This window comes from Falco naumanni, chromosome 5 (genome assembly GCF_017639655.2).
Source record: "Falco naumanni isolate bFalNau1 chromosome 5, bFalNau1.pat, whole genome shotgun sequence".
Taxonomy (NCBI): domain Eukaryota; kingdom Metazoa; phylum Chordata; class Aves; order Falconiformes; family Falconidae; genus Falco; species Falco naumanni.
In genome coordinates, this window is record NC_054058.1 from 38,149,642 (window position 1) to 38,174,291 (window position 24,650).

General features: G+C 45.9%; 2 protein-coding genes across 12 annotated transcripts in view; one reads left to right on the plus strand and one right to left on the minus strand.

Moving 5' to 3' along the window:
• Nucleotides 1-1,542, plus strand: part of GSG1 (germ cell associated 1) — a 15,815-nt gene extending 14,273 nt beyond the window's left edge. For all 10 annotated transcript variants that reach the window (XM_040594420.1, XM_040594421.1, XM_040594422.1 and 7 more), the window contains one exon: nt 355-1,542. In XM_040594420.1, the coding sequence (XP_040450354.1) occupies nt 355-670 (316 nt within the window). In that variant the 3' untranslated portion in view covers nt 671-1,542. The remainder of the gene's footprint in view (nt 1-354) is intronic.
• On the minus strand, nt 1,479-23,772 carry FAM234B (family with sequence similarity 234 member B). Of its 2 annotated transcripts, XM_040594416.1 has the most exons (13): nt 23,701-23,772; nt 17,347-17,739; nt 16,316-16,414; nt 13,510-13,698; nt 11,887-12,017; nt 11,213-11,360; nt 10,851-10,992; nt 10,067-10,210; nt 6,491-6,572; nt 6,102-6,260; nt 5,358-5,475; nt 3,989-4,215; nt 1,479-3,535 (listed from the first exon to the last, which is right to left on the minus strand). In XM_040594416.1, exons 1-13 carry the CDS (start codon nt 23,735-23,737, stop codon nt 3,530-3,532), a joined length of 1,875 nt encoding a protein of 624 aa, XP_040450350.1. In that variant the 5' UTR covers nt 23,738-23,772; the 3' UTR covers nt 1,479-3,529. The 2 variants fall into 2 exon arrangements, with proteins under 2 accessions (XP_040450350.1, XP_040450349.1); XM_040594415.1 differs by having other exon boundaries at nt 1,479-4,215.
• Nucleotides 23,773-24,650: the final 878 nt, after the last annotated feature.

The window sequence follows — 24,650 nt, forward strand, 5'->3', positions numbered from 1 at the left end:
ATCTAGTGATGCTCAAGTAGACATGCCTCATGCCCAGGAAGACGCTGAGCAGCCCTGTAATACTACAGAACTTGCTTCCAAGCTGTGCTGTCCTGCTTTTTCCTGCTTTTTCCCTGTATCCCTCCCTTCCCTGTGGCAGGGATGATCAGTATTCACCCCACCAATCCGAGAAGGATCTTGTGGTGGGATAACCCCTAAGAACTGTACTGTTATGAGCCTTAGTCTTTCTAGTTCATGTACATGCCCAGCAACTTCTGTCTGGCAAATCAATTCCTTATTTGATTTGAGTTGCATGCAATTCAATTCCTTACTCGGCTTCTCACAGCATGTGCTGTTCTTGTGCCTCTCCTGTAGCATGGCCTGGGCCTCCTTCACCTGCTGCATGGCCTCTGCTGTCACCACTCTCAACACCTACACCAAGACAGTGCTGGAGTTCAAAAGGAACCACATCAAGGGCTATGACGGGACCTTCAAGGATCAGCCTCAGCACCACCAGTGCTTCATACAGCAGCAAATAAGAAGCTACTATGAGGCCCAAGACAAGTCCCTCCACTCAGTCTCTGAGGGAGTTGACTTCTACACTGATCTGCAGCAGAAAGTGCTACAGCGGGAACCAGAGATGGAGCTGGATGAAGTCTTGGGACAGACAATAGGAGAGGATCGCTGTTAGGGGAGTGTGCAGGGGCAGAGCAATGGGGTTTGGGAGGCACTAGAGCTCTGAGCCAAACACCAGCACCACTGTTAGCAAGTTCTTGGGGAGCTCTTCCTTCCTCTATGGTTTGGGGAGCGAGATGGACACTAGACCAGGGTAACAGCAGTGCCAACAGCACGGTGGGTCCTCCCTGATCATAGTTTGATGGGTGTCCCCAGCTGGGCAGGGTGAAACTGGAGTGACATGTTGTTGCCAAGCCCTTTTAGACAGAGTTGAGGCAGATGTCCTAATCCCAGCAGTACTGCACCTGGGAATAGATAGCACCATCCAGCTGGTGAATTGCAGTACTGGGCCTTTCTGGATGGTGTCACATTGACCTTCCAGCAACCGTCCTGGTTCAGTGCTATGGTGAAGGGCATTGGTGCTCATATTGATTGGCTGTAATCCTCTCTGAACACCCTATTTATTCTTCATTTCCAGGCCAACTTCCTCTTCTCCCTGCCCCCAGATTAAAAGTGCTGCTGCAGTAGGAATGGGGGTTTGCTTTCAAACAACTCTCTCCTCCTCCTCTTTCCTATCTGTCATGACTCCCACATGCTTTCTTCTTGTTTCTCCCACCCAAAATCTCCCATTCTGAGATACTTGCCTGTCTGTCTCTTTCTGCTGTGCTTCTCCACAACCTTTAAGAATCCTTGGTTAGACTTTTGCTTTGTTTCTCTTCATCTATCACCTCTTCCCCATTGTAAATGTAAAAATACCACAAACAATCCGCAAATCAAGCAAACTCATCTCTCACAGATGGAACACTGGTTCAGGTGACACATGATGCTGTACATAGTATTTATTTGCTCCACTGCAGTTCACAGTTCAAATACATTTTCCCAACAATATACAGACAGACTCTTTATTCACAGTGGGGATGTGTGTGTGCGCGGGCAAGGTGAATTCACATTATGGAGGAACTAACATCACTTAAGTATCAATTGTCTCAGGAAGAACCTCAGCAGAATAACTACTTCAGGTAATGGCCACTTCACCTTTCCCAGCAAGGTGGTGGCTAGGAGGGGCACTCCTGTTTAATCCTTGTATGTTACTGGTCCTCATGCTTTCAGTCCCTATTATGCAGCTGTATTAACTGACTATACGTTATAAACACTAACCCCTGTCTGGAGGAAAAGGCCAGGCCTAGAGCTGTTGCTACAGTTGTGCTAATATATACAAAGCTATTTACAGAAAAATACCATTAAACATATACAAACCGTTCACAGGCTCTGACATTAAGAGAGCAGGGCCCAAGGACCAGCCTTGGAGCTTGCAGCTGATCGCAAAGGGCTATCCTGAAAGCTTTATATAGAGATGCAGGGATGGAGAACAAAGAGGGTGATACAGCAAGGAGAGATGTCAAGAGCCCAGGAAAGCAAACCCAAGGTAGATGTGATCATCTCAAGGGAGGGTCAAACTCCTACCATCACCTCACCACTCGTAGAGAAGTACAGGAAGGCTGGAAGGGAATGTGCCAGCAGGAGGACAGAAGAGTCCTTTGCAATCCTCATCTCAGCCTGGCTCTGCCCAGTGTCAAAAGTCAGACCTAGAAAGGCGTACTGGGAAAACAGTTCCTATTGCCCTGCACTGTGGGGACCTGCTGGGGCACCGAAGCGGTTGCTTTTTACATGGTCATTTCTACTACAAGAAAATTCATGTAGATTCTCTGCAGCTGCAACACAGGAGGCTGATGGCACTCAGAGGCACAGTTCAAAGCACTAAACATACTGTGAGCAAATGTGCCATGGGGGTAATCTGTTCCTCCTGGAACTGCACACAGGCCTGGGCTGGCAAGGGAATGGTAACATTGAGCCCAGAACAGGGGTAAAATGCACAGAAAAGCTTTCCATTCTGCTTCTGTCTGAGCCTCTAATCCCCTACACAGTGGTAAGAGAATCAGCTTTGCTGTGACTGGATCTAGTGTGACCCTTACAGTGCCAATGGGGATCTGTGAGGAATCTACCTCAAAAGGGCTGTGATGCATTTGCAAAGGGGGACTCAGCTCATGGAACTGCAATATGAAGTTACAGTGACACACTGGGTTTATAAAAAGCTTAGGGATGAATAGAAATAAGATGTGAACCTTTCACTTCTACATGAAGTAGAAGGTTCTTCACTTCATCAGCCACATGAACCTGTCCTGAAATTGGGATTGGGGATCAAAATATACAAGTGCAAGGTCGGCAAATGCTGTGAGGACCATCTTTCTCTAAATCAAGTAATTCAGCCAGATAGTGAGTTTGTTACTGTGAGTTAGTTTCTCCATTCTGAGGGGACAGAACAGAGGAGAGCACAGGAAAGGCTGTAGACAAAACTAGCCCTGACGGAGCCAGACAGAGGCTTCTCCAAAAATACAATGATAAAAGCAGGTGGTGTCCTTTAGCCACACCATCTGCCTTGAGTCATCATGGCCTAGGCCTAGAGCTTGTTTGACTGCCTGGGAATACTGTCTGGACATAAAAAGGAGCTCCCTTAATCCCATTCATAAATTAAACATACAAAATATATACATATATTGTATAAATTAATACATATATATATAAAACCTGGTTTTTTATATATATATGTGTATAAATTCTAATTCACATTTCTGCGTTACCTGGAAGGAAGCATGCAAGAACGGCATATGGAGGGGGAGACGCTGAACAAGATTCCTCTGGTACAGGACAGGTCTGCCTAGGAAAAACCTGACTCCAGCAGCATTCTCCAGGAGGCTGAAGAAAGTGCCTTTAGCCCCGATTCCGTCTACACAGCAGTTTTTCTGAAGATCCAGAGCAGCTTCCTGTATTCCCCATACAGGCCACAGGTCCAACCAAAATCTGAGGAACCACCAGGCTAGAGCTGGAGAAGGAAAGGCAAACAAAAACTAAAGCCAGAACCTATTATCATCCAGTCTGGTAGAGAAAATTGGTAATTCACAGGTCAGCAACTGAACCTGGGCACTGCTATGTGGAAGACCCTTGTCTGCCCATGTCAAAACAAATGATCTCTGTCCCACCTCTCTGTTCCCTCTGTGAGTCTCTCAGTCCCTTATGAGCATCACCCCTGGTTGCTTCGAAGATCCCCCTCCTTGTCCAACTGTCAAAATACAGCTGGGTCTCACAATCTGTCCAGCTTATGCCCAAAGGGGCAGCCAGTCATCTTAACAGTCTCTTTGCATCCCACCAGTCTCATCCAAAGAACAACACCTCAAAGAACTGCACCTCAAAGAACACTCAACAACTGTGTCTGTAGGGAAGAGATCAGATGTTTTCAAAGGCCTGGATTTAATTAGTTTTTCCTGCACAATCTCACCTTCTGAGGAAAGTCAACAAATTTCAGTCGGGCAAGAAATCGCCTCACTTCTCCACGGCTGATTTTGGGAGTGGTGGTGTCCTTTAGCCACACCATTCGACCTTGACTCATCATGGCCCACTTCAGGCCCAGCTTGCTGACCGAGAGAAATCCTGGTTGTTTTTCAGAGGTTGCAGTTGTTGTCACAGTGATGTGAAATGCATCCTTCTGGAGATCATTAATGCCAACTGGTCCACCAGCAAAGGGTGAGAAAACATTAGTGAGGAGTAAATGCTTACATTTCTTCCAAAAGAAATCTTACAGTCTTTACTCAGTAAAAGTAGGGTCTGGACTAAGGGTATAGTCAGTCTGAATTTACAATTGCATGTACCTTAGTTAATCACAGAAAACTACTTTAAGTTAAAAATTTTCCATAGAAATAACCTGAAATTTAGATCAGAAATGGAAGAGTTTGGTTCCAGGTGATGTTTTTGAGCTTGACATAGGAGATGCACATATTTCAGTAATGCAGTTCAGTTTCAGAGAGGTTTGCTCCCACACCTGTTAACAGCTATTGTTTTACCTCTTAGAGAAGGGGAAATCAGTAAAGCATGGGCAAGTCAGTTCAGTCGCTGCAGAATAATCTGTACAGACCTCAGAAATCCCAGTTTCTAATAAACACCTCTAAAATTATATTCTATTTGCTCTTGACTGAGCTGTGTTTTTAATACAACTCCAATCAGATGCATCACTATGTAGCAGCTGTTCTAAGCTTCCTCAACTGCTAGACTCAGTGCTGAATGAACTGATCTTTTATCCCACATCCTCCCATGCTCAACAGGCTGGCTGCTGGTTGAACTGCTTTAGAAAGAGCAAGGAAATCCAACAGGGACTGTACAGTCTTGTACAGATGTTAACTCTAGATCTACTTTTCCCTGAAAACACACGTTTAAATATTTTAGATTCTCCCTTTTCAAAAAGAAAGGAAGAAGCAGCACAGCTGCTATGCCAGAGAGCCCAAGAAGACGGTCAACAAAGTTGGAAGTATCTGAGATGACACAGAAAGGTTTCATAGTGTTTCTTCATGTACCATCGTAAAACATAAATAGCTCCATGGAAAGCAAGGGAACATCTCTTGTGTAAAATATGCATGAAATCAAACTCAGACCTTTCCTTGCTTAAACATGTGCAAGTAACTTGGTGGGTCTTTCATTTGCAAAGTGGGAGTTTGACAGGACCATCCTTCAGGAGGAAGAGGAATCTTATTTCCCACTGTGGTGGACCTCAAGTGCTACCTTTAAAGGCACAACTACACCCCACTGTTTCTCACAGCTACCTCTCCCTCCATATTTCTTTTAGCCTTTGTAGTTTTTCCTCCATTTGTACTCACCTGCTGAAGCAATGATTTTGTCTGTTGCATTGGTGAGGTCCAAAAGAACTGTAGGAAAAACAGGATGAAGAAGATAGAGGTGATGCAGCCCTGGGTGCTCAGGTCTGGGACCAGGTTGCTGTTGGAACAAAGGACAGACAAAAATGTTACAGCTGGCTAGCAAAGAGGAGTTGGCTTTGCCAAGAAATAAACAAGTTTTCTGACACTGAACTGTCTTTACATGGATCAGAGAATCAAAAATTCTGTGGTTTTACAGAGACTAAATCCTGTAGAGTTTTTTTTTCTAAAACAGATTTTGCTCCACAACTTCTTTTTGGTAAGGTTGAGATCTGGGCTTGGTCACGTCCATCTTTATGGGTGAAGCTACAGTCTGGAAGTTTGAGTCTCCATGCTGACTTGTGTGCCAGCATTCAGAGAAGTGCTCTGGGGCTGGGAACAAATCTGCAGTAAAAATACCTCAGTGTTGCAGAAAAAAAATGAAATACACACAGAAAGTTTTGGTTTTATGGACACAAACTTTCTGTTAATTAAGTTTTCTAGTGAAGAATTTGCACACAAAACCTCCTGTGTTTTTAGAACAAACTTAGAGAAGCTTAAAGTCAGACTGTCAAAGCAAAAGGAAAAGATGTTGCTGACAGCCTTCTTATATGGCAGGTTTAAAGGTCAATTACACCAAAAATAAAAGACAGAGACTGCACCTGTCTTACAGATAAACCTCAAAGAGAAGAAAGGATGCTTGCTCACCAAACTTTGTAATACAGCCTGTGCTTCATCAGCCCAGAAGAGAAAAACAGATTTCTTGTCCAAAGTCATGACTGACAGTGCATCATCAAGTTGTTGCTTCTGCCATGGGAGTTCCTGGTGCCAAACAGGGAGGCCAGATTTGCCGTCTATCACCACCACCTCAAGGAAAGGGAGAGACCTAGCATTAATGGGTGTCAAGGTGTGGGTGTACAGAGAGCCTCCTTGCAGTGGCATGGCCTGTGGTGTTCCCTTTCATGCCTGTGGCCACACAGCAATAAATGTCAGCCACAGAAATGGGAAGAGCAAGGAGCAGGGAATGATTGTCCCTTTCTACCCAACCTCCCTCACTCCTATGCTGCCATTGCCCTCCTTGCCTTCACTTGTTTTACCTTTTTGTTTCCATTTCCAGTCTGTGCTTGCAGCATGAAGTCCAGAGTTTGGTCAGCACCAAAGTAACCTGGTACAGGCTGGCTGCAAATTTGGAAAAAGAAATATTCAGCCCGATGACAGAAAAACAGGGATTTCAGATGGAGGCAGCACAGTTGCTTTCATCCTCCATTCTTAAATGCCCCCACGCCTCTTAAAAAGGCAGGATTTGCAAGCCTAAATAAGATCTTCTATCCACTCAAAACTGTTCTGACTGTAAGGAAACATTTGTTGGTGGATCAGAAAAATGAAAAATGATCAGGCAGCCCATGGTGCTTGTTAGCCATTCATCTGAATTGTCTGTGCGTGGGGCATACCTTACTGGGCAGTGTAGACATCTCTTCATTACCCTGTAACATGAGTCTCTTTCCTTAGCATGAGAACTTGTACAGTTTTGCTATGGTCATAAAAAATTACCTAGTTCTTTCAAAATGCATCGGCAGATTTGACCTCCTGCTGAAGGTGTATTTCCCAGGCTGCCGAGAGTGAAATGGCTCTTAATATATTGACCATTAATGTCAGCCCATGATTCTTTGTTTTCTTACTGCTGGCAGTTTTACAAGTCTTTTCATACCTTCAGCAGTTTAAATGAAGTTCCCCCTCATCCCTTCTGGGTGTTACATCCCTTTCGGGTGACATAACACTATTACTTGAATATTTCTCATTATAACTGTTTTCTAACCATCTTGCTTGCCTTTGGCTTTCTGAGTTTTACCTCTGTCTTCCTTAAGTTCACCACAGCTAGACACAAGGTTCTAAATAAGCACAAACGCTTCCTCAAAATTCACAGAATCAGAGATTTTATGGCAAGGCTGGATCATCAGAATATGTCCTCCCTCCTCTTGTTTATGATAGATTGCAGTATTTCACACAATTAACCAATTATCAGCAGGCTGACTTTGACTAGACCTACTAGCCATGAGGCTTGCTACAGAAATGCAAAGATGAGATTAATTCATCACTTCTTGTGACAGTCAGTTCTAATGATTAATCTCATCCAAAGAAACATGCCTGCATTTTCATTCTCTTGAATATGAATGGCTTTCACTCCAAGGCACTTGCTCTTGCTATGGCAAGATTAAAATACCTGCTAGCTCCTATTACTTACACATGCTTATGAACTTACCTTTCAGGCTCCTACTTGATCATATAAACCCACTGACTTAAATCTTCCATGCTAAAGCATTTTTCCCAGTCTTTTTCTCCAACCTTTTCCAGCTTCTCCTTTAAAATGTGCATACCAGAACAGCTCCTGAACAGCAATGCCACACAGCAGAGGCTGGGCTATTTATGCTTGCTACATCAAACCATGTCATTCATTTTACATATACCTTTGGCAACTAGAACTAATGCTTTCAAGGCAGTATCACGGGATACTCCTATAGCTTCAAAGCTCTCCAGTAGCAAAAGGAAGTATTAGATAGCTCTGTCCTACTGGCACAAACTTAAAACCTCTCCTAAGGTGCCTCTTATCATGTCTCTTACGGGTTACAGTCAGTGGCAGATCCCACAAACTGAATGCAGACAGGCGTATGTATTTTAGATGCTACCAATCAACTGAAAAATCCTGTCGGCACTTTCCCAAATGAACCAGAAGGCTAGTAATTATTCCTGTCCAACAGTAATCCCCACAGCAACCTGCTATTAATCCTCTCTCATCTGAAACATCCATTTACAACACAATTTTCAACTGCTTACTCAATTTCATGGTCTCTGAACTTCGCCCTTGTTTTATGACTACCAATTCTCCTTTATGGTTTTCCAGGGATGTTGTCAAAAGCTCTCTGGAAATGCAGCACATCTGCAGCAGCCAAGCCGTTTTTCTTCGAGACTGTTCCCAAAGGGCTGAACTCAGTTTGCCTGGCTGGAGTGGTATGCTTGGGGCAGGTTTACCCAGGAAAAGGAGAGCTCTCGGCTGGCTCTGTAAGCTTTGTCTTGAGGAGGAACTGGGTTTTGGTCTGTTCGACTCTGTGGTGACACCCCTGAGCTGAATTTGTCCCTCAGCCTATGTTGCTTAAGCAGAACTTCTCTAAGACCTAACATCCCCTGCCCCCTACTTCCTCAAATGTTTGTTCACAATATACTCAGTCTACCAGATTTAATTTTTCTTAACTCTGAGAAAACAGGTAGTCCAGGACTTTAGCACACTGGCCTTGACTAAGAACTGCTTTTGTTATTTTTCAGTGCCTATCTGGCTCCTCCTGTACATGTGCTGTACCCTGTCTCTTGGGAGGCCAAGGAACCAGAAAAAATAGGGCTGGAGTGCAGCAACCTGGAATACTAGTTTCCCAAAGAGGTTGTGGAGTCTCCATCCTTGGAGATACTAAAAACCCGACAGCACACAGCCCTGAGCAACTTGCTCTAGCTGAGCCTGCTGGAGCAGGTAGGTTGAACTAGGTAATTTCCAGAGGTGCCTTTCAACCTCAACCATGCTGCGATTCTGTAAAAGGAACAGGTAAAGCAGTTTTCAACCCTTCCTAATCTGAACCCATAGAAATTTTCCAATTCATTACTGGGTCCATTTAGAAATTTCTTGTGTGTAACTGATTTTACAGCATCTATGAACTGGCTTTGCTTAGTCAGAACATACTTAACCTTTAAACTAGACCCTAGACACGTCTACAAGTCTTCAGACTCTGGGCACAAAACACTTTTAGTCCATTTCCTTTCCCCATAGCATGATGCACTAGCCGTAAGCCATTCCTAGAGCCATTGCTTATGTCACCCCTGAGCCCTCAAGGATGTGGATATTATCTGAATATCAAACTTAGTTGAACATTGAGTTTTCTTGCTTAATGAAGCTCCAATACTTTCTTCCTATAGATGCTCCTGACAGTCAGGTAACACTGAGCCGAGAGCTGCTTTCTTTCCTCTAGATAGCAGAGCAATTTGTTTCCCACGTAATTTCCCTCAATTGTGCCCAACTGCCCTTTGCAAATATTTCATACTAGGCAAGCTGAAATTGCTGGTTATTATCAACCCACGAGATCTGGCAAATTACTTAATTTCCATGTGTGAAATTAGAGGATGAGCAGTATTATTTTAAGGTTTACAGTTAGTATAGATGGTGTGCTAACTGCCATCAGACTGCTCATTTTCAGCTCTCAAGGAACATTAGGATCTGTGGGCCATACTCAGACACCTTCTCTAAATACTTTGCATCACTAATGCAACTGCTCCTCTTCACTAAGCTGGCAAGTGGCAGTCCTGGACAGCAGATGGGCTGAATCACACACCAGTAATCTTGGGAATTCCAGTGCCACAACATACCCATGACATCAGTGATGGGTACCTGAATCAAGTCCCTTATCTGTCATCACTCAAAAGCACACAGCTCAGATTTCCACCCTTCTGTTCCTTGCTCTCCCTGCCCTCCTCAATTGCTCGGCAATGCACCTGCATACCTTGAGTTCTTAGATTTCTCTGTAGACTTGTTGAATTCTTCTCAATTGCTTTCTAAGGAGCACATCTGCTTACAAGTGAAAGACAGGAAATGGTACAGGAAGAAATAGGGCAGAAAAATGTTCCTAGTATGTAACCTGCTGATGTTCTGCAGCTTCAGGGTCCAGTGGGGCTCCAGGTCCTGTCCCCGCAGTAGGATCAAGCCCTCTTTGGTTGTGATGAGCAGGCTGCTGCAGTTTGTGTCAGGTGTCTTCATTGTCTGCAGGAAGTCAACACCCCCACTGGGACAAATGAAAAGCAGAGAGGAGATTCCGAGGCTTGTATCTGCTCATCTCAGCCTTAGCTGCCTGTCCACATGGCAATTCATCCTACCTAAGATTTGAACTATTCTTAACGAAGCCCATCTTTTCCCTGGTGATGGAGCTTAGCTTCCTTTGGGGGTTCCTCAGTTAAGTGGGCTAAATTCAGGTGTGGGATCTTTTGAACATCTTGAGTTACTATAAAAAGCATGGAGTTTGTGTGTTTACATGTGTTCCCTCCATTTATTCCTATCCAGGCTGACCTTGACCACAATTTGGCAGTAAACAATGAGCTGAGAAATCCAGGTCCACAATGCTGAGCTTCCAAAAGGGAGTCCATTAGCTGCAAACAACGTTTTTTCCCCTCTAGGTATACTCAGTGGGTGGATGAAAGGAAAAAGGAGCAGGAGAAGCAAAGGACTCCCTTTTATCACACTCTGCATGTTTTTTCCTAGGACAGCCACAGGACAGGGAGGAAACAATGGGCTCCCTAGAGTACTGTTATCAACTGGACAATAAAAAGGACAGTATTGACACAGAAGGGACCACCTCTAGGAAAACAGAGATGCCTACCTTCCCCTTCCTCTGCCAGCAGAAGCAAGATGGTAAGTCCATCTCCTACCTGTAAATGTCAATGAGCTCTGACAGGTTGACAGATCGGCGCTTTTCCCACTCCGGCTCCTCCTGCTGCAACATTGCAGGAAAACTGTCACGGTTTCTGGCTTGGGTAAAGATATCCCTCAGGGCAACTGCTTGAACATTACCTGCCAGGAGGAGTAAAGATGAAGAGCCCTGCCTGCAAAAGCTAACTTCCTAGTTAGGTATTGATACTTCTGCACTCTTCATGGCACTAAAGACCTGTTCCCATGCCCTCTACTCCTAGCTTTTACAGCAGAAGGCATGGTAGATGCTCTGGGCCATTTCAGGTAAAATGAATGTTTTCTCAGTAAGGCGAAGTGCTGAGAGAGGCAAGGTGCATCTTACCAAAACCAAACAGGATGTAGATGGCTCCACGGCTGGTAATGTGGACTTGGGGGCCAATCACTTTCCCTTCTCCATTTGTGCTGTACTTCACAGGCCCATCCAAAGCAGTCCCAGTCTTTCCTGACACCAAGATGAAAAACACATCAGGCTGCAAAGAAAAGAGGTGTAGAGATTTTAGCAGTGCTTTCATGGAAATGCATCAAAGATGGAAGTGACTTCAAAAACCTGAACTCCTCTAAAAACATTAATGATAGAATTGTGGGGAGAGATGAGCCTAGAGGAAATCTGCGTCTGAATTAATCATACAAGTATTTCTTTTGGATAAGCTGAATGCTCCTTCCTCCAGAGATCTATCTCAACATGGCTGTCTACACTCCTGCTAAACACTCACTTCAAACCAAGCCTTCGCTGAACAGAAATGGATAATTCTGCAGTCTCAGCCCTTGTAAATAATGACCCTTCTGTTCATTCCCAGTTGACAAAAAATACTGTCATTATTGCTTGATCTCACTGCTCCGACCTATTGAAAGAGAAAGGGTACCTTCCAGGGAAATCTAAGGGAGTGAAAACTAGGGGCTTTTGCAGCTCCTGTTACAGCCTTTCCACATCAGGCTCCCTGTTCTTCCTCTAGACAGTCAAGGTCCTTTCAAACTTTGAGCAGGGACATGCTGTACCTGTGTCTCTTTGAGAGCCAGAACAACAATATCCCTAATGCCATCTCCATCTACATCTGGAAGAGTTGCAGCTGGTGCAGCCAGGATCCCACTTGAAAGGTGAATGGAGTCCAGCGTCCAGATGGTCTTGCCTGCAGGAAGAACAGGATGAAACAGACCTGCAGCACTTGGGGAACCAACAGGCATCCCCAAAGGGTTCCACAAAACTTTCTTGAAGGGAGCAAGAGATTGCTTCCCCCATTCTCTGAGAAGAGGAAAGATAAGACTACAAACTGGGGCAAACTGCAGTGGGCAGCACAGTTTTTCCCCCAGCATTTCTTCAGATTGTCTTTGAGTCATGCCTCAAGTCCTGCTGTGCCTCCTTCTTAGCATCTCTTTAGAAAGACCCGAGCCCAAAACAATTCCTGAAATAGCAGAGAATATTTGAAGTTCACTCTTGAAAGTAGAATGTAAATGGCAGTGCTGCTCTGCAGGACAGCAGTTGTCTTCCTCAGCCAGCACTAAAGCCTGTAGGTAGATGCCTGGAAAGGGAACAGATGGGCAGTTCTGACATTCAAAGTGTAAATCTGTGTCTCAGTTAAATTCCCAGCAGTAAATAGCCACTCCAGCATGGCATGCTCACTCCACCTCAGGGTGGAATCATGTTAGCAGACGTGATGTCAAATGGTTCAGCCATCCAGCATGGACCCAGCTGGAAACTCAGTAAAACTTGATTTGCAAATTGGCAAATAATCACCCCAAAAAGGCAAAATGAAATTCAATGCTTTTGCTTTTCCATGATTCTTTTGCCAATACTTCTGCTTTTTCAGTCAGAGTTTAAAAATGTTTTGCTGCTGCTGCTGCTCTGTAGGGTAGGGTTTGCCCCTGCATGACAAAGAAAATCAAAGGTCTGACCTGCAAACACTTGCACACATTAATTATTACTACTACTACTGCTGGTAAAGGAATCAGTCTATGGTCCTGACAATGCAAACTCTGTAAGTAATCTGGTCCCTAAAAGCATAAAAGCATCTGAAAGGTATTTGGATCTGTCACCTAAACCCAAGGTTTCTTGTATGTTTCCATTCTCTGTTCTAATTGCAAAAACATCCCTATGAATACTTCTGCTAGAGAATTAATGTTGTAGAACAAACAGCAGTCAGAGAATGGAGGTGCAAATGATCAAGTGATTAAAAACGCAATAGTCTTTCACATCTAATCAATTCTTCTATGGGCCTAATTTCTCTGGAAATTTTCCTGGCTGTTGCATATATCCTTATATAATTCCTCCAAGAACAGTTTTCAGCTTTTCAGTACTGTTAGATAGGTACTGAGTTGTACTAACAGATCAATGTTGATGAGAACAGAACTTACATATCCTTTATGCCGTGGGGATGGTACAAGGTAAGATCATCACTTTGAAATGTTCTGAGATGGTAGGGTGAAGATGCTGCCACAGAGCAGCAGTGGTTTGGATTTTCTTAGCCTGTGACTAGCAACTTGTTAGTGTTTTGACTCCTTCCTGTGCGTCACTAGATAACAGCCACTATGAAGTGCCAGCACAGAATCATTCACGCTTCTTAGTCCTTTAAAGAAAACAAAAAAGTAGTAGCATGTTTCTAATATGCTGGTACTTGACTCTACCTGTGGAGGCACTGAGAAGGCTAAGGAATTTTGATGTTCCCGTAACAAGGCAGACGGGCTCTGCAGGCAGCCCCAGTGACAGCCCTTTGCACTGCACACTCCGAGTCTCCTCTGGAAGCTGGATGGACCACAGGGTGCTGCCATTCATACCAGAAAGGGCCACCACAGTTACGGAGGGCCTAGAGACACCTGGAAGAAGCAGGAAAGAAAAGAGTGAAATCCCCTGGCATCTCCGTGCTGCCTTTGATCTTTGCACTTGAGTTCCAGCTCTAGCTCCTACAGCTGAGAGACTCAAGCCAGTCACATTCATGCTGCCTGAAAGCAAAGGTCAAATCCCACCCCATGTCTGTGTCTCTCTGCCTGCAGAGCCTAGCAGTGATCTCCATACAAGTTGGGCTGTCAGCCAACAATGCAGACAATCATGGAGGTTGGACCTGAGCTCACAGCCATGAAATGTGGTCAGCTGGGCACAGAGGAACCAAGATCCCGAGGACAACCTGCTCAGCTGTGCTCACTTCCTGGTGTGAAATGTACCGCTGTCAAACCAGACCAATCCTTCTGATCCCCTCTCCCTCAAGACAAGGTCTAGCAACAAGGGGAAACCTTAAGTGACTCTCAAGGAAGATGTCACCTCATGTGAAAGCCCTGGGTTGTTTGCAATTCTAGAGCTGCAGAGGGTGATTGGCAATCTGAAAGCTTTTTCCTTTGTTTTCCAAATGAGTTCTGTTATTGTGAAAAAAAGACTGAATGCAACCAATTGGTGTAACTCAGGGGTCTTTTCCTCATTCACCAGTTTCAGCACTAAATAACTGCTCTATGCTGTTTCCATTGACTGTTGGCTCTGATCCAAGAGTGAGCAACTTTTAGCTCAGCCTACCTTCAGACATTATTGTGGTTACTGTAACCTCCACCTGGTATGCTCATATCACAATTAAAGATGAACTCCCATACACTTCAAAACTGCAACAGTCCCAGATGACTCCTGTCTTACTAGCAACATGTGACTTGACTACACAAAGGGCGTATCTGGGACGCTAGGTAGAAGCAAGTCTGAGCCCACTCTCTAAATTAAACTCACTCTCTTCTCAAATGAAAAATTATCTGGCTTATGCTAAGGGGTTGCTCCAGCCCAAGTTCTCCTCATTGGGTTGGTGGACCAAGAACTAAGTCCTGAGTGCAGCTCACAGCTGTTGTGTGTGCAAGCCGGAGAAACAGCTAACAATGTCATAGCTTACTCCTTCAGGTTATCTATCCCAAGCTTACCTCTACTTGACACTGTGTGAATGCTCTGAGCACTGGCTACAGGAGGGCTGATGCCCAGCTATATAGGTTTAGGATTGTGAAGTGCTTACACCTGCTTTTGTGTCTGCTTTTTGTCTTCCAGCATAGCTATAGCCAGGATGCAGCTAGGTAGGACTAGTTCCATTCCAAGCACTCTGCGATGAAAGACAAATACAATGCAACGGAAAAATACAGAATGCAAGAACAACCTCTAAAAACGGAATGCAGCCTTTATGTCAACAGTATCTCCCTGTCTCACTTTTTCTTTTTTTTTAATTTACTCTACAGTTTTCTCTCTGCTCATAGGTTTCTTTCTATAGGACTTGCTGTTAAATACCAAGGGCCTTGCTTGGGCCACGGAGAAGCAGCATCTTCCCTACCCTCTACATTTTTATCACCTGATTCTTTGAAAAGCCAAGGCCTTTTGCTCCCACAAGAGTTCTCTTCAGGCTGTGCAATGTATGCTTGCTCCCTGAATATGTCTCTGAGACTGAACAGATTCATGTAATCTCAGGTGATGCCAGGCTGGGCACATGCAACACAGCAGGCAGCTGGGAACCTCCCGGACTTCAGAAGCTCAGTGCAATAGGATGCCACCAGACTTGGCAGCCCCCGTATAACACTGGCCAGTATCAGGAGGCTGCTGCTATGTTACCTGAGAGGTGTCAGGGTTAACAGAGAAAACAAAAGCAGCCAGGAGGAGGAAGCAGGGTGATACCTGCTAAACAGCCAGGCACAGTAGCTTCCCCACCATCAGCCAGCCTATTATCTGTGAGTTAACAACAATTTGGAGCCTGGCAAGTATATGGAGTGACCTGGAGAAAAAGGCCACAAGGTGAGGGTGTTTCCTGCAACCATCAACTTCAACTTACAGCTGTTCTAAAAAAAATCCATAATCATATGGATCATATGGAAAAATCCATCCCTGATGGCAAGCAACTAGTTCAGAAGAACCAGAGTACTCCAACAGTCAGCTCCACCATGACTGTTCCAGTCACTAACCACCCTTGGTAATGACCAGGACACTGGACCACAGGTCACGAAAGCGTCAAGACTCTACAACTGAATCACATTTGTGACCTTTGTCAAGCTGCTTCCCCTAGTCTGTGCATCCACCTCTATGCCTGTAAAATGGGGGTAGTTAGATTGAGCTGTTTTGTGAAGGGCTGTGAGAGATAACAAGGGGGGGGGGGGGGCGGGAAAACACACCTTATTTCTAACTGCTATTTGTAGAGTGGTGCTTTCTGATTGCTTTATCTCTGCCCCCAGACCAAGTGTGCACAAATACAGGACAAAGATGAAATAGATTACATTGACCCAACAGGTATGGCAGCACCGGCTTGCAATGAAAATTACAAGCAGCATGACAAAGCACAGGCACAGTACACTAGTCATTTTAAGGAACTCTGAAAGAGCAATGAGTGGATTTGTAGTGGCCGGAACTCTTCCTGTGTGTGAGACAAACATATAAAGGTATGTATTGACATGTACAGAAAGAGGAATGGAATGGAGCTGCAGTGCTTACCCATGACACTAGCATTCATCAAGGCAGTGAAGACAATGAGGATGTCAGGGAGCCCATCACCATTCACATCACACAGCTCCAGTGGGGATAATACACCACCTGCAACAGTCACAAAGAATCACTGCACTGCTGCCAAAAGGCCACCCAGCCCATTTTCCACACTAGGAGAGGAGGGCTGTCCCAGAAGAGACTCATGGCCAGCCAAGCCTCATAGAGTCTGCTAGGGAACCACCAATGCCAGGCAGCTCACACCACAGCAAGATCTTTCATTGCATGGAAAGGCAGAAATGTAGCATCTGGGTCAGACAAAGGAAAAGGAAAAAGAGATTTCTGCTTCCCACTTCACTTTCTGAGGTGACGTGGGAGCCATGTATCTTACGAAAGGCTGATTTGGAAGCCAGGGGCAGAAAGTAAGGAGGGAGAGACATATCTAGACCTGGCAGAAATTATTTCACAAACCACTGCTACTTAACTGCAGAAGTCAGTACAGGAAATACCTTAGAAATGTTACCAGTGGCCCATATAGGATGACAAAAGATTATGAACGTTGATTTATGGATTCAAGCAGGACAAGAAGACAAAAGAAATAAGGTTAGTTCAGCCAGTTAGAAGACACAAAGACTTCTATCCCTCTCCTCCCAAACACACTCACACACTTCAGTGTGGAGGTGCTAGTGAATCTCAGAATATAGAGGGAGGCACTATGTTTTAAAGTGGGCTGGGCCATTTGTATCTGGAACAGAATGCACCACCTGAACTAAAAGACAGGACGGGAGAACAGTCAAAATGTTTCTTGGTGTTGACAGAAACAAGACTTTGTGGCACTGTTATCTACTAATGCCAGATTTCAGAGGCCTCAGCTTGAAGAGTGAGCAGGACACAGCTCCCTGTGTATTACCTCGGAGCATCTGCAGTGCTGAGGAAGGGCCTCTGCTCCGACCTGGCTCTCCCAGATAGGTCTCTCCCGCCGATGCCCAGCCTGGGAGCTGCCACCTCCCCCATGCCAGATGCTGTTCCTGGGGCTTTCTCACCTGCTCCCTGACCTAGGTTGCGGTTCCAGATGTTATGCAAGTCTCTAGGGGGACAGGGAATTAGAAATGCGCACACCAACACAAGAATCATCGAGATCACCACAGTGAGCAAAAAGATCGCTGTGCGCAGGTATGGCATGAGGGAGGGAGCAGCCTTCTGCTCCAAACTCCCAGCTGTCTCTGCAGCATAACCCTCAGGCGTGCTCTCTGACGTGTGCTGCTTTGTCATCCCAACCTCCACATCAGAGTCAGCATCCTGCACCTCCTCAGGGGGGCTCTTCCCATTCTTGACCCCCCCGTTCTTCTGGATGTTGAGTACCAGGTCATCTTCACTTTCATCACTGTCGGCCTGAGTGAGGGGATCATATTCCCCAAGGTCTGGGCTCTTCTTTCCTGAGGAAAGAGGTGCAGAGAAATGATAAAGCATGAGTTCCTCGCTTTTTTGCAGGATGTCAGTGCAGAAAAGGCTGCAGTGGAGAGTGATACAGAAGGGATGACAGTGCAGCCTGCATTTTGCATGGATTCAAGTAAGAGGTGTTAGAGAAAAGACAGGGTCTGTCCAGCTGCAGGAGAAAAGATGTTGACAGTGTATTTCCCCAAGGTAAAAGTGTATATATATAATATCAATATACATATATAAATGGAATTCATGGTTGATTCAATTCTAATACTTTCCTGTTTGGTAATAAGACACACTGACATGAAGTCATGTTTAATGCTTTGAGTACCTAAACCTCAGCACTCCTGAACTCCTTTAGCATTTGCCAGCCTCTAATCCCGACACAGTCCCTCTTCACTTGTCTGTGTTCTCTGAGGGGACCCCCCTCTGCAACTTCTTTTTGCCCTCCTTCTCCTGCCTGGTCCAAGCAGCATTACTGCCTGCTAGTGTGCCACATCTGCTGTCCTGCTTCACGAAGGATAGAAGGGATAGAGCACTGTGCAGTTTCTCTGCAGTGCTATCAACACCCTGAAGATGAGGGCAAAGTGATTTTGCCCTTTTGGCCAGTAACATGCTGGTGTCTGAAGGGATCAGGGCTGCCCCTCTAAGACACCACCTTCTCTGCGCTGCTCAGTACTGCGAGGGGGAGGGCTCCAGCTCCTGTAGCAGGAAACCACAGTGCTCCTGCTCTGTTCCTGCTCCCACCAGAGCCGACAGCTTATGCTTGGCCTTGCCAAGATAGGTAACTTAGTACTGATGCCTTCAGATGGTGGTACAAGAAAGTAGCTTGGCTTTAGGTGTCTTCCCCACAGATGCCTGGCACATGGACGATTTCTCCTTCAAGCCCTGGATAGCCGCAGGGAGTGTGACGAGGGCAGGTCCAGAGCCCAGTCATACATACTGGCGTAAGGCCAGGGCCATCTGTTTATCAGGGCAGGCAAGATCACGCAGACTCATTGCCCTGAACTACGAGTGAAGGATCACGTCTCAGGGAGCTGCCCTGTGCCACCAGGCTGGGCATGGAGCCATGGCCACTGCTCCAATGATTGCAGTGTCTCAGTCTATTTCTCTCTCTCTCCAAGAGGGACTTTGCTATGCCAGGTATCTGTCTCATTTCCCTTTGCCTAAAGCTGACCTGAGACAGGAACTAACTTGTGCCCAAAGATGCCTGAAGTGATACATGCAAGGCATAAATACTAAGCAAAAACATGCAAGCTGCATGTAACCACTCTCAGACACCAAGAAGATGAGAAGGCTTTACATAACGGGAATTTAAGGGCTTTCATTATTATCTTCCTGCACAAGATAATATACCTTACTTTGTGTTTTCCTGTTAAAGGCAGACTCACAGTTACAGACATACTGCAGTATCTAGTTAGTGCAACACACCTATTTTGCATAACCTAGAATCTGTTTTGCAGCATGTGCATCTCATTTCTTTCTCATTTCTCACCCCACAAAAGGACCTTCACTTCCCCTTTCTGTCAGTTTTAGGATTTAAGAAAAACCGTCAATCCCACCAAAGGCCAAATGTCCCACACTAAGTGGAGTAGCTAGGAGAACCCATCCACACTGAAAAGAGGGAAACAAAGATATCCAATGAGAGCACATACATAGATCAGACTTTTTGAAAAAAAATACCTAAATCAAAACCTTTTTGAACTAGGGGCTTCTACAAAAGACTCACATCAAAACAACCTAGTGCACATAAGCTGTTCCTTGTGGAGGTAGAGCACCCAGCTAAAAGATACTACATTCTATGGGATGGTCTGGTGTATCCCTGTGAGACACTGATCTTATATTGTATTTCACATAGATCTGCCCCAAACATGCATACAAAGTGTGGGCTTTTCAGGAAGTCTTGATAACCTTGGCTCTATCCTGTGAGCAGAAGGCCACTGACCTTGGTGGCACACAGCTCTCTGCTCAGAGATCACAGCTACAACGCAGTGTGAATTTCCCAGATGTCTATACAGTAGGTTGTGCTGACAAGTTGCTGAAAGAGTACTCAGCGAAAACAAGAAATTCCAGAGGACTCACTGGCGAGGTATTTGCAGCTTCTCACTACAGATCCAGATGTTTCAGTTCAAGCCAGGTCAGAGTGGAATAATAAGCAAATGCTTCTGGCCCAAAAGTAAATGATATTTAGCCTGGGAAGTCAATGTCAGACAGTTATGTTAACCGGACTGCTCCTGGTTTTGGAAACTGGTGTCCTTTGAGTAAAACAACTCAACAGCATACTTACACTTCAGATATACTGTGATTTGTTTAATTATTTTAACTCCAGATAGTCAACCTAAAGGACTGAAACCTGCTGTTCTTCCTTGAGGCAACTAAAAGCATTGATAGGAATGAGTTTTACCTGCAACAGCTTTGTTCTGGATCTCTATGAGACAGAAAGGACCTCAAAACTATAGCTCGCCCACTCCTTGAACTGGCAGGTATTGAAACATGATGTTAGCAACATCAACATTGGTGTCAACCACAAACAATCTGTAACAGGAATATCTTTGCTGCTGAGAACCACTGATCACAGGATAGAAAACAGCTACTACATAGCAATGACTTACAGCTTTAGGTGATCCACATAGGAAAGGATTTACTGAATTATAGAAAAACTATAAAGGAGAGAGCTACTCAGTCTTATTTCATGTCTAAGCCTGACCAGGATCCAGAAACTGGCACTCTTCTCCCTATCCTTCTTCAGAAGGTTAGGTGGCACTCTCACAAGGCACAGCTATTCAGTAAGGTCAGGCGTAAAATGCCCTGCTGGTATTATTTTTTAAGCCAAAAGGAGGAAGACACTGCCCTTTAACAACAGCTGTTGGGGCACCCAGCTAGCACCTGGGAAACTCAACTGCATATCTAATCTCAGAGGATTCAAATGCTCATCTCCCACTGTTCTGAGAGAGCCCTAACAATGATCAGTAGGTGTTTTAGTAATGTGTCCTGGAGGACTGGTGAGGATGCGTTCAGCCTGACCTCCTGACGCTGTTCTGCAGAGAATACATAACTCGTGATTCACCTGGCTGGAGACAGCAGAAGGAACATGACTCTTCATCTGAATTTTAGGTCACTTGCTGTGGGAAGAAGGGATACCACCTGGCTTCCACTAATCACTCCCAAATGATTTTTCAACAGAAAAGCATAAATAGACATAAATAGCACTAAAGAATGTGTGAAAACAAGGGCAGTCTCACACCATTTAGAAAATTATCATTTGTTGAGCAGTGCTCCAGAAGTCAAATTCTTTCCTTTCTTGTCAACAACAAGGCTTAGACTAGGGGAAGACAGTTTGTCCATCAAAAGAAAGCTAAAGCTGCCTCTGTTGCAAGTGATCAGGTGCCAGAAAATTCAATACTCCCATGCAGTTTTCAGCTTTCCGTCATGGAAGGAGAAATGCTAAGACACAAGTTGGCCTCTTGGTCAAACTCTCACCCTATCTCCTGAAATAATAATCACTGTGTAACCTTCATGATAAATCAGTCCCTGCGCTAAAGAAAACAGACTTCAGACCTATGTTGAGCAGTTCTATGGCCTTGTCTATGTACCAGATCTGTATAACTCACATCTTGTTATTTGTCTTTGCACAGCCTCTCTTAAGTGTATATAAGCCTTGCACCCAATTCACAGGGACCAAGTTCATATCAGCAAGGTCAGTTTCTCTGCTGCTTTGTGTTCTCTCCTACAAGTACAGCAAATAAATTACTTCTGTTCTGACCTGCTCTAAATTTATTCCATTTTTCCCATGGAACCAGTGATAAATGAGGTTCCCAGCCAGCGGCCTGTGGTTAAAATCAATCTGTGGAACTGTTGCTTGTGGTCTGTGGCTAAGTTACTGGTCATGTCAACCTGAATTTATTTTTGCAGCAACTGAAAGAGAAAGCAAATTCTGAAGGTTTTCAAAGGAAGAAGAGAGAGAAAATGCCTCAAACTTATCAACTTTCAAGGGCAATTGGACTCTAAACTGTACTTTATGACTGAAAATCCCCCGTGAATTTGCCTAATAGCGCTTTTTGCACAGGCAGCTCTTGCAACTATTGCAGTAGAAGAATGTGACTTCTCAGAGAACAAAAGATGAATCATATGATCATAATTTGTAAAGGAGGCATCTGTGAGGTGATCTGTGTTGGCTCATAATGAAATACTCATTTCTACTGCTGATGGCTTGAAAGATATTAATTGCAATCTTTTTTTCTGTTTTTGACTTACTGGGAAGTCTTTTCTTTGCACACACTTTGGAGTGAAAAGAACAGATCTTGGATTTTAGATGAGTACAATTTTCAGTGTGTTATTCCAATGACTACATATTGATTCCAGTATCCTTTGTACATCCTTCATGTTCTGTTTCTTTTTCTTTTTTTTCCCCATCTGGCAGTCGTCAGGTACCAGTCCCTGGGTACTGCAGCCATCTCAGCCCATGGGGAGATACATTGTCATATATTGACATAATTAATTCAATGAGATGCAGCAGGAAAAAAAAAAAAGCTGTAGCAATAGGCTTGCTGCTTCTCATTGCTGTTTAAAGCTGTATTTTTCAAAAATAAACCACACTAACAAGGTCTGATATATGCAATTTAATGCAAGGATTGATGCAAGAACTGTTTTCTAAACGACAGTTGAAAGGCCCACACTCTTTCCCAAATCAGTGCCTCCCCACAGCAGTTATCAAATAGATCATGCTGGTTTCAGAGGTCCTGGAAGAAGAGATCTGTACTTGTTATTGTACAGTTCCCCAGTGGTCACACTCCAATACACACACTTATACCCACCAGTCTGCACCCTTCCTAAATAATCATGTAAAATGTATTCCTTCTCATTTAGACAATTGTATATTCAAAACCAGGAAGAAACTGATTTGCAAAAAAAGTTCCTTTGAATGAGATCTAACAGGCACTACCTAAACAAACAAAAAAAGACTCCTGATATGGGTTATGGGAAGGGCCCTGAAGACACTACTGTGATCTTCATGGACCGATGGAGGAGGAAAGTATAACCTGCCCACTGAGTGCAGCTTCACAGACTGGGGCACTGCAGGACCACAGCGGTGCCGAGGAGAAGCCCCCTCCCAGCAGTGCACAGCTCGGCCAGATCCCTGTCCCACGGGCCGATTCGAATGCAAGACACGGGCAGGAGCAGCATCGAGGCATGTTCCCATCGGGTTAATGCAGCCAGGTGCACTGGCACCATCTCCAGCCCATCCAACAGCAACTCAAGACCTGGTTTCGCAATGTATTTTCATTCCCTTATAATCTCCTCGCTGAAGAGTTGTTGCACTGCTGCTCACAGCCTTATCGTTGAAAGATCTGGCTCCACAACACAATAGTCCCTTATGCTCAACATCCTTTCATCTTGCTGGAGATCTCTGGCTGGAAGTTGTGCAGAGATGGCAGGCAGACTTTAAACATTTACTCGGGTAATTGCTGTGGCACAGACCGAACTCCTGGCCTGGCTTTTCAGGGTAAAACCCGCCACGAGTTGATCACGAAGGCCCAACGCGTTCTGGCCGTGGCGGCGGCCGTCCTGAGCCCAGTGCCCAGTTCTGCGCGGCCTGCGGGACCCGGCGCCTCCGCCCGCGCAGTCCCGGCAGGGCCGCGGCCAGGCCCAGGCCCCCCGCCGCCACGGACGACGCCCCCCGAGCCCCGAGGCGCTGCCCCGTCCCCTGCAGCCCTCCCTCTGTCACGGAACCCGGACAGAGGCCGCCAGCCCCCGGCACCGCCCGCGCCCCCAGAGCGGCCGGGCCTGCCCCGGCGCCCCACATCGCCACATCACCATGGCAACGCTCCCCACCGACCGCGGGCAGCGGCGACCGCCCCGCCCCGCCACCGGGCGCAGACCCGGACGCGGCTGCCCGTGACTGGCCCGGCCCGGCCCGGCTCGGCGCTCCTCCTTTCCCGCGGGTGCCGACCCCTTACCCGGCAGCTTCAGCGCCCGGGACAGCACCGTCGCCATGCTGGAGAGGCGCAGTGCGCAGGCGCGCCGCCCGGCTCGCCCCACGCCTCCCGCGGCCTGCTGGGGATTGCAGTTCTGCGGGGTGAGCCCCTCCGTCACACCCCCAGCGGGGTCCGGGGCTCACCCTGCTGGGGCAGCGGCGGGGCAGCTCGGGGGGTCCCTGCCTCGGGGAGCTGCGGGTGAGGCCGCTCGGGGGGCACCCGGCAGGTGGCGGGGGCGCGGCCCTCAGGGCCGGGGTCTGCGGCTCGGAGGTGCCGCGGTGCCCACCAACGGAACCTCTTCACTGCTTCCATCGTTTCCTCCCGGTTGTTTTACAGGGGCAGAGACCCGCAGGGCGGTGGGGGCTGGTGGCAGCCAGCCTTGAGCGAGGACAGACCGGGTGTCCTCAGCCTGCCCGACTGCGCCGGGCACTGACACATGCAACACTATGCTTGTTGGTTTTACACAGAAAGTGTTGGTGCTTGTTCTTGGTATAAATATATGCCTTCATTCTTGGGAATGTTGTGGTTGGAAGAAACCTTATTTGTTGATTTGGTTTTGCAACTGCTTTTATGCTTAGTTACAGAAGGCCACCAGGGCATTTTCCAAAGCTGGCATCAATCTTCACCACAGCCTTCTGAGGTAAGCAAACAAGTGAAATCTCCCACGATGGGGAAGTTGAACTAGGAGGGGTTTTGTGGCTTCTCCAAAGCCACAAGACTCCAGCGTCCCGTGCACGAGCCATCTAACACCAGGACTTCTTCAAGTCATGATTTGTGTGATAACTCTCAAGGCTGACTGCTTTGTCACAGAAGAATGCTGGACAGACGCAGAAGACATCAAGAGTCTGTTTAGCTAAAGAACACATAATGTTTCTTCAGCAGCTGCTGCTGCTGCTTCCCCCTGCTTCAGGCACTGTTCCTGCAAATAATGT

What these genes read in the sequence shown, in the direction of transcription:
- FAM234B (XM_040594415.1), bottom strand. Translation starts at nt 23,737, where the DNA reads ATGGCGACGGTGCTGTCCCGGGCGCTGAAGCTGCCGG. An exon ending in CTACATCCTGTTTGGTTTTG is followed by an intron (nt 10,993 to 11,212) that starts GTAAGATGCACC and finishes TCCTCCTGGCAG; the next exon opens with GTAATGTTCAAGCAGTTGCC. An exon ending in AGGCTGTATTACAAAGTTTG is followed by an intron (nt 5,476 to 6,101) that starts GTGAGCAAGCAT and finishes TTGTTCCAACAG; the next exon opens with CAACCTGGTCCCAGACCTGA.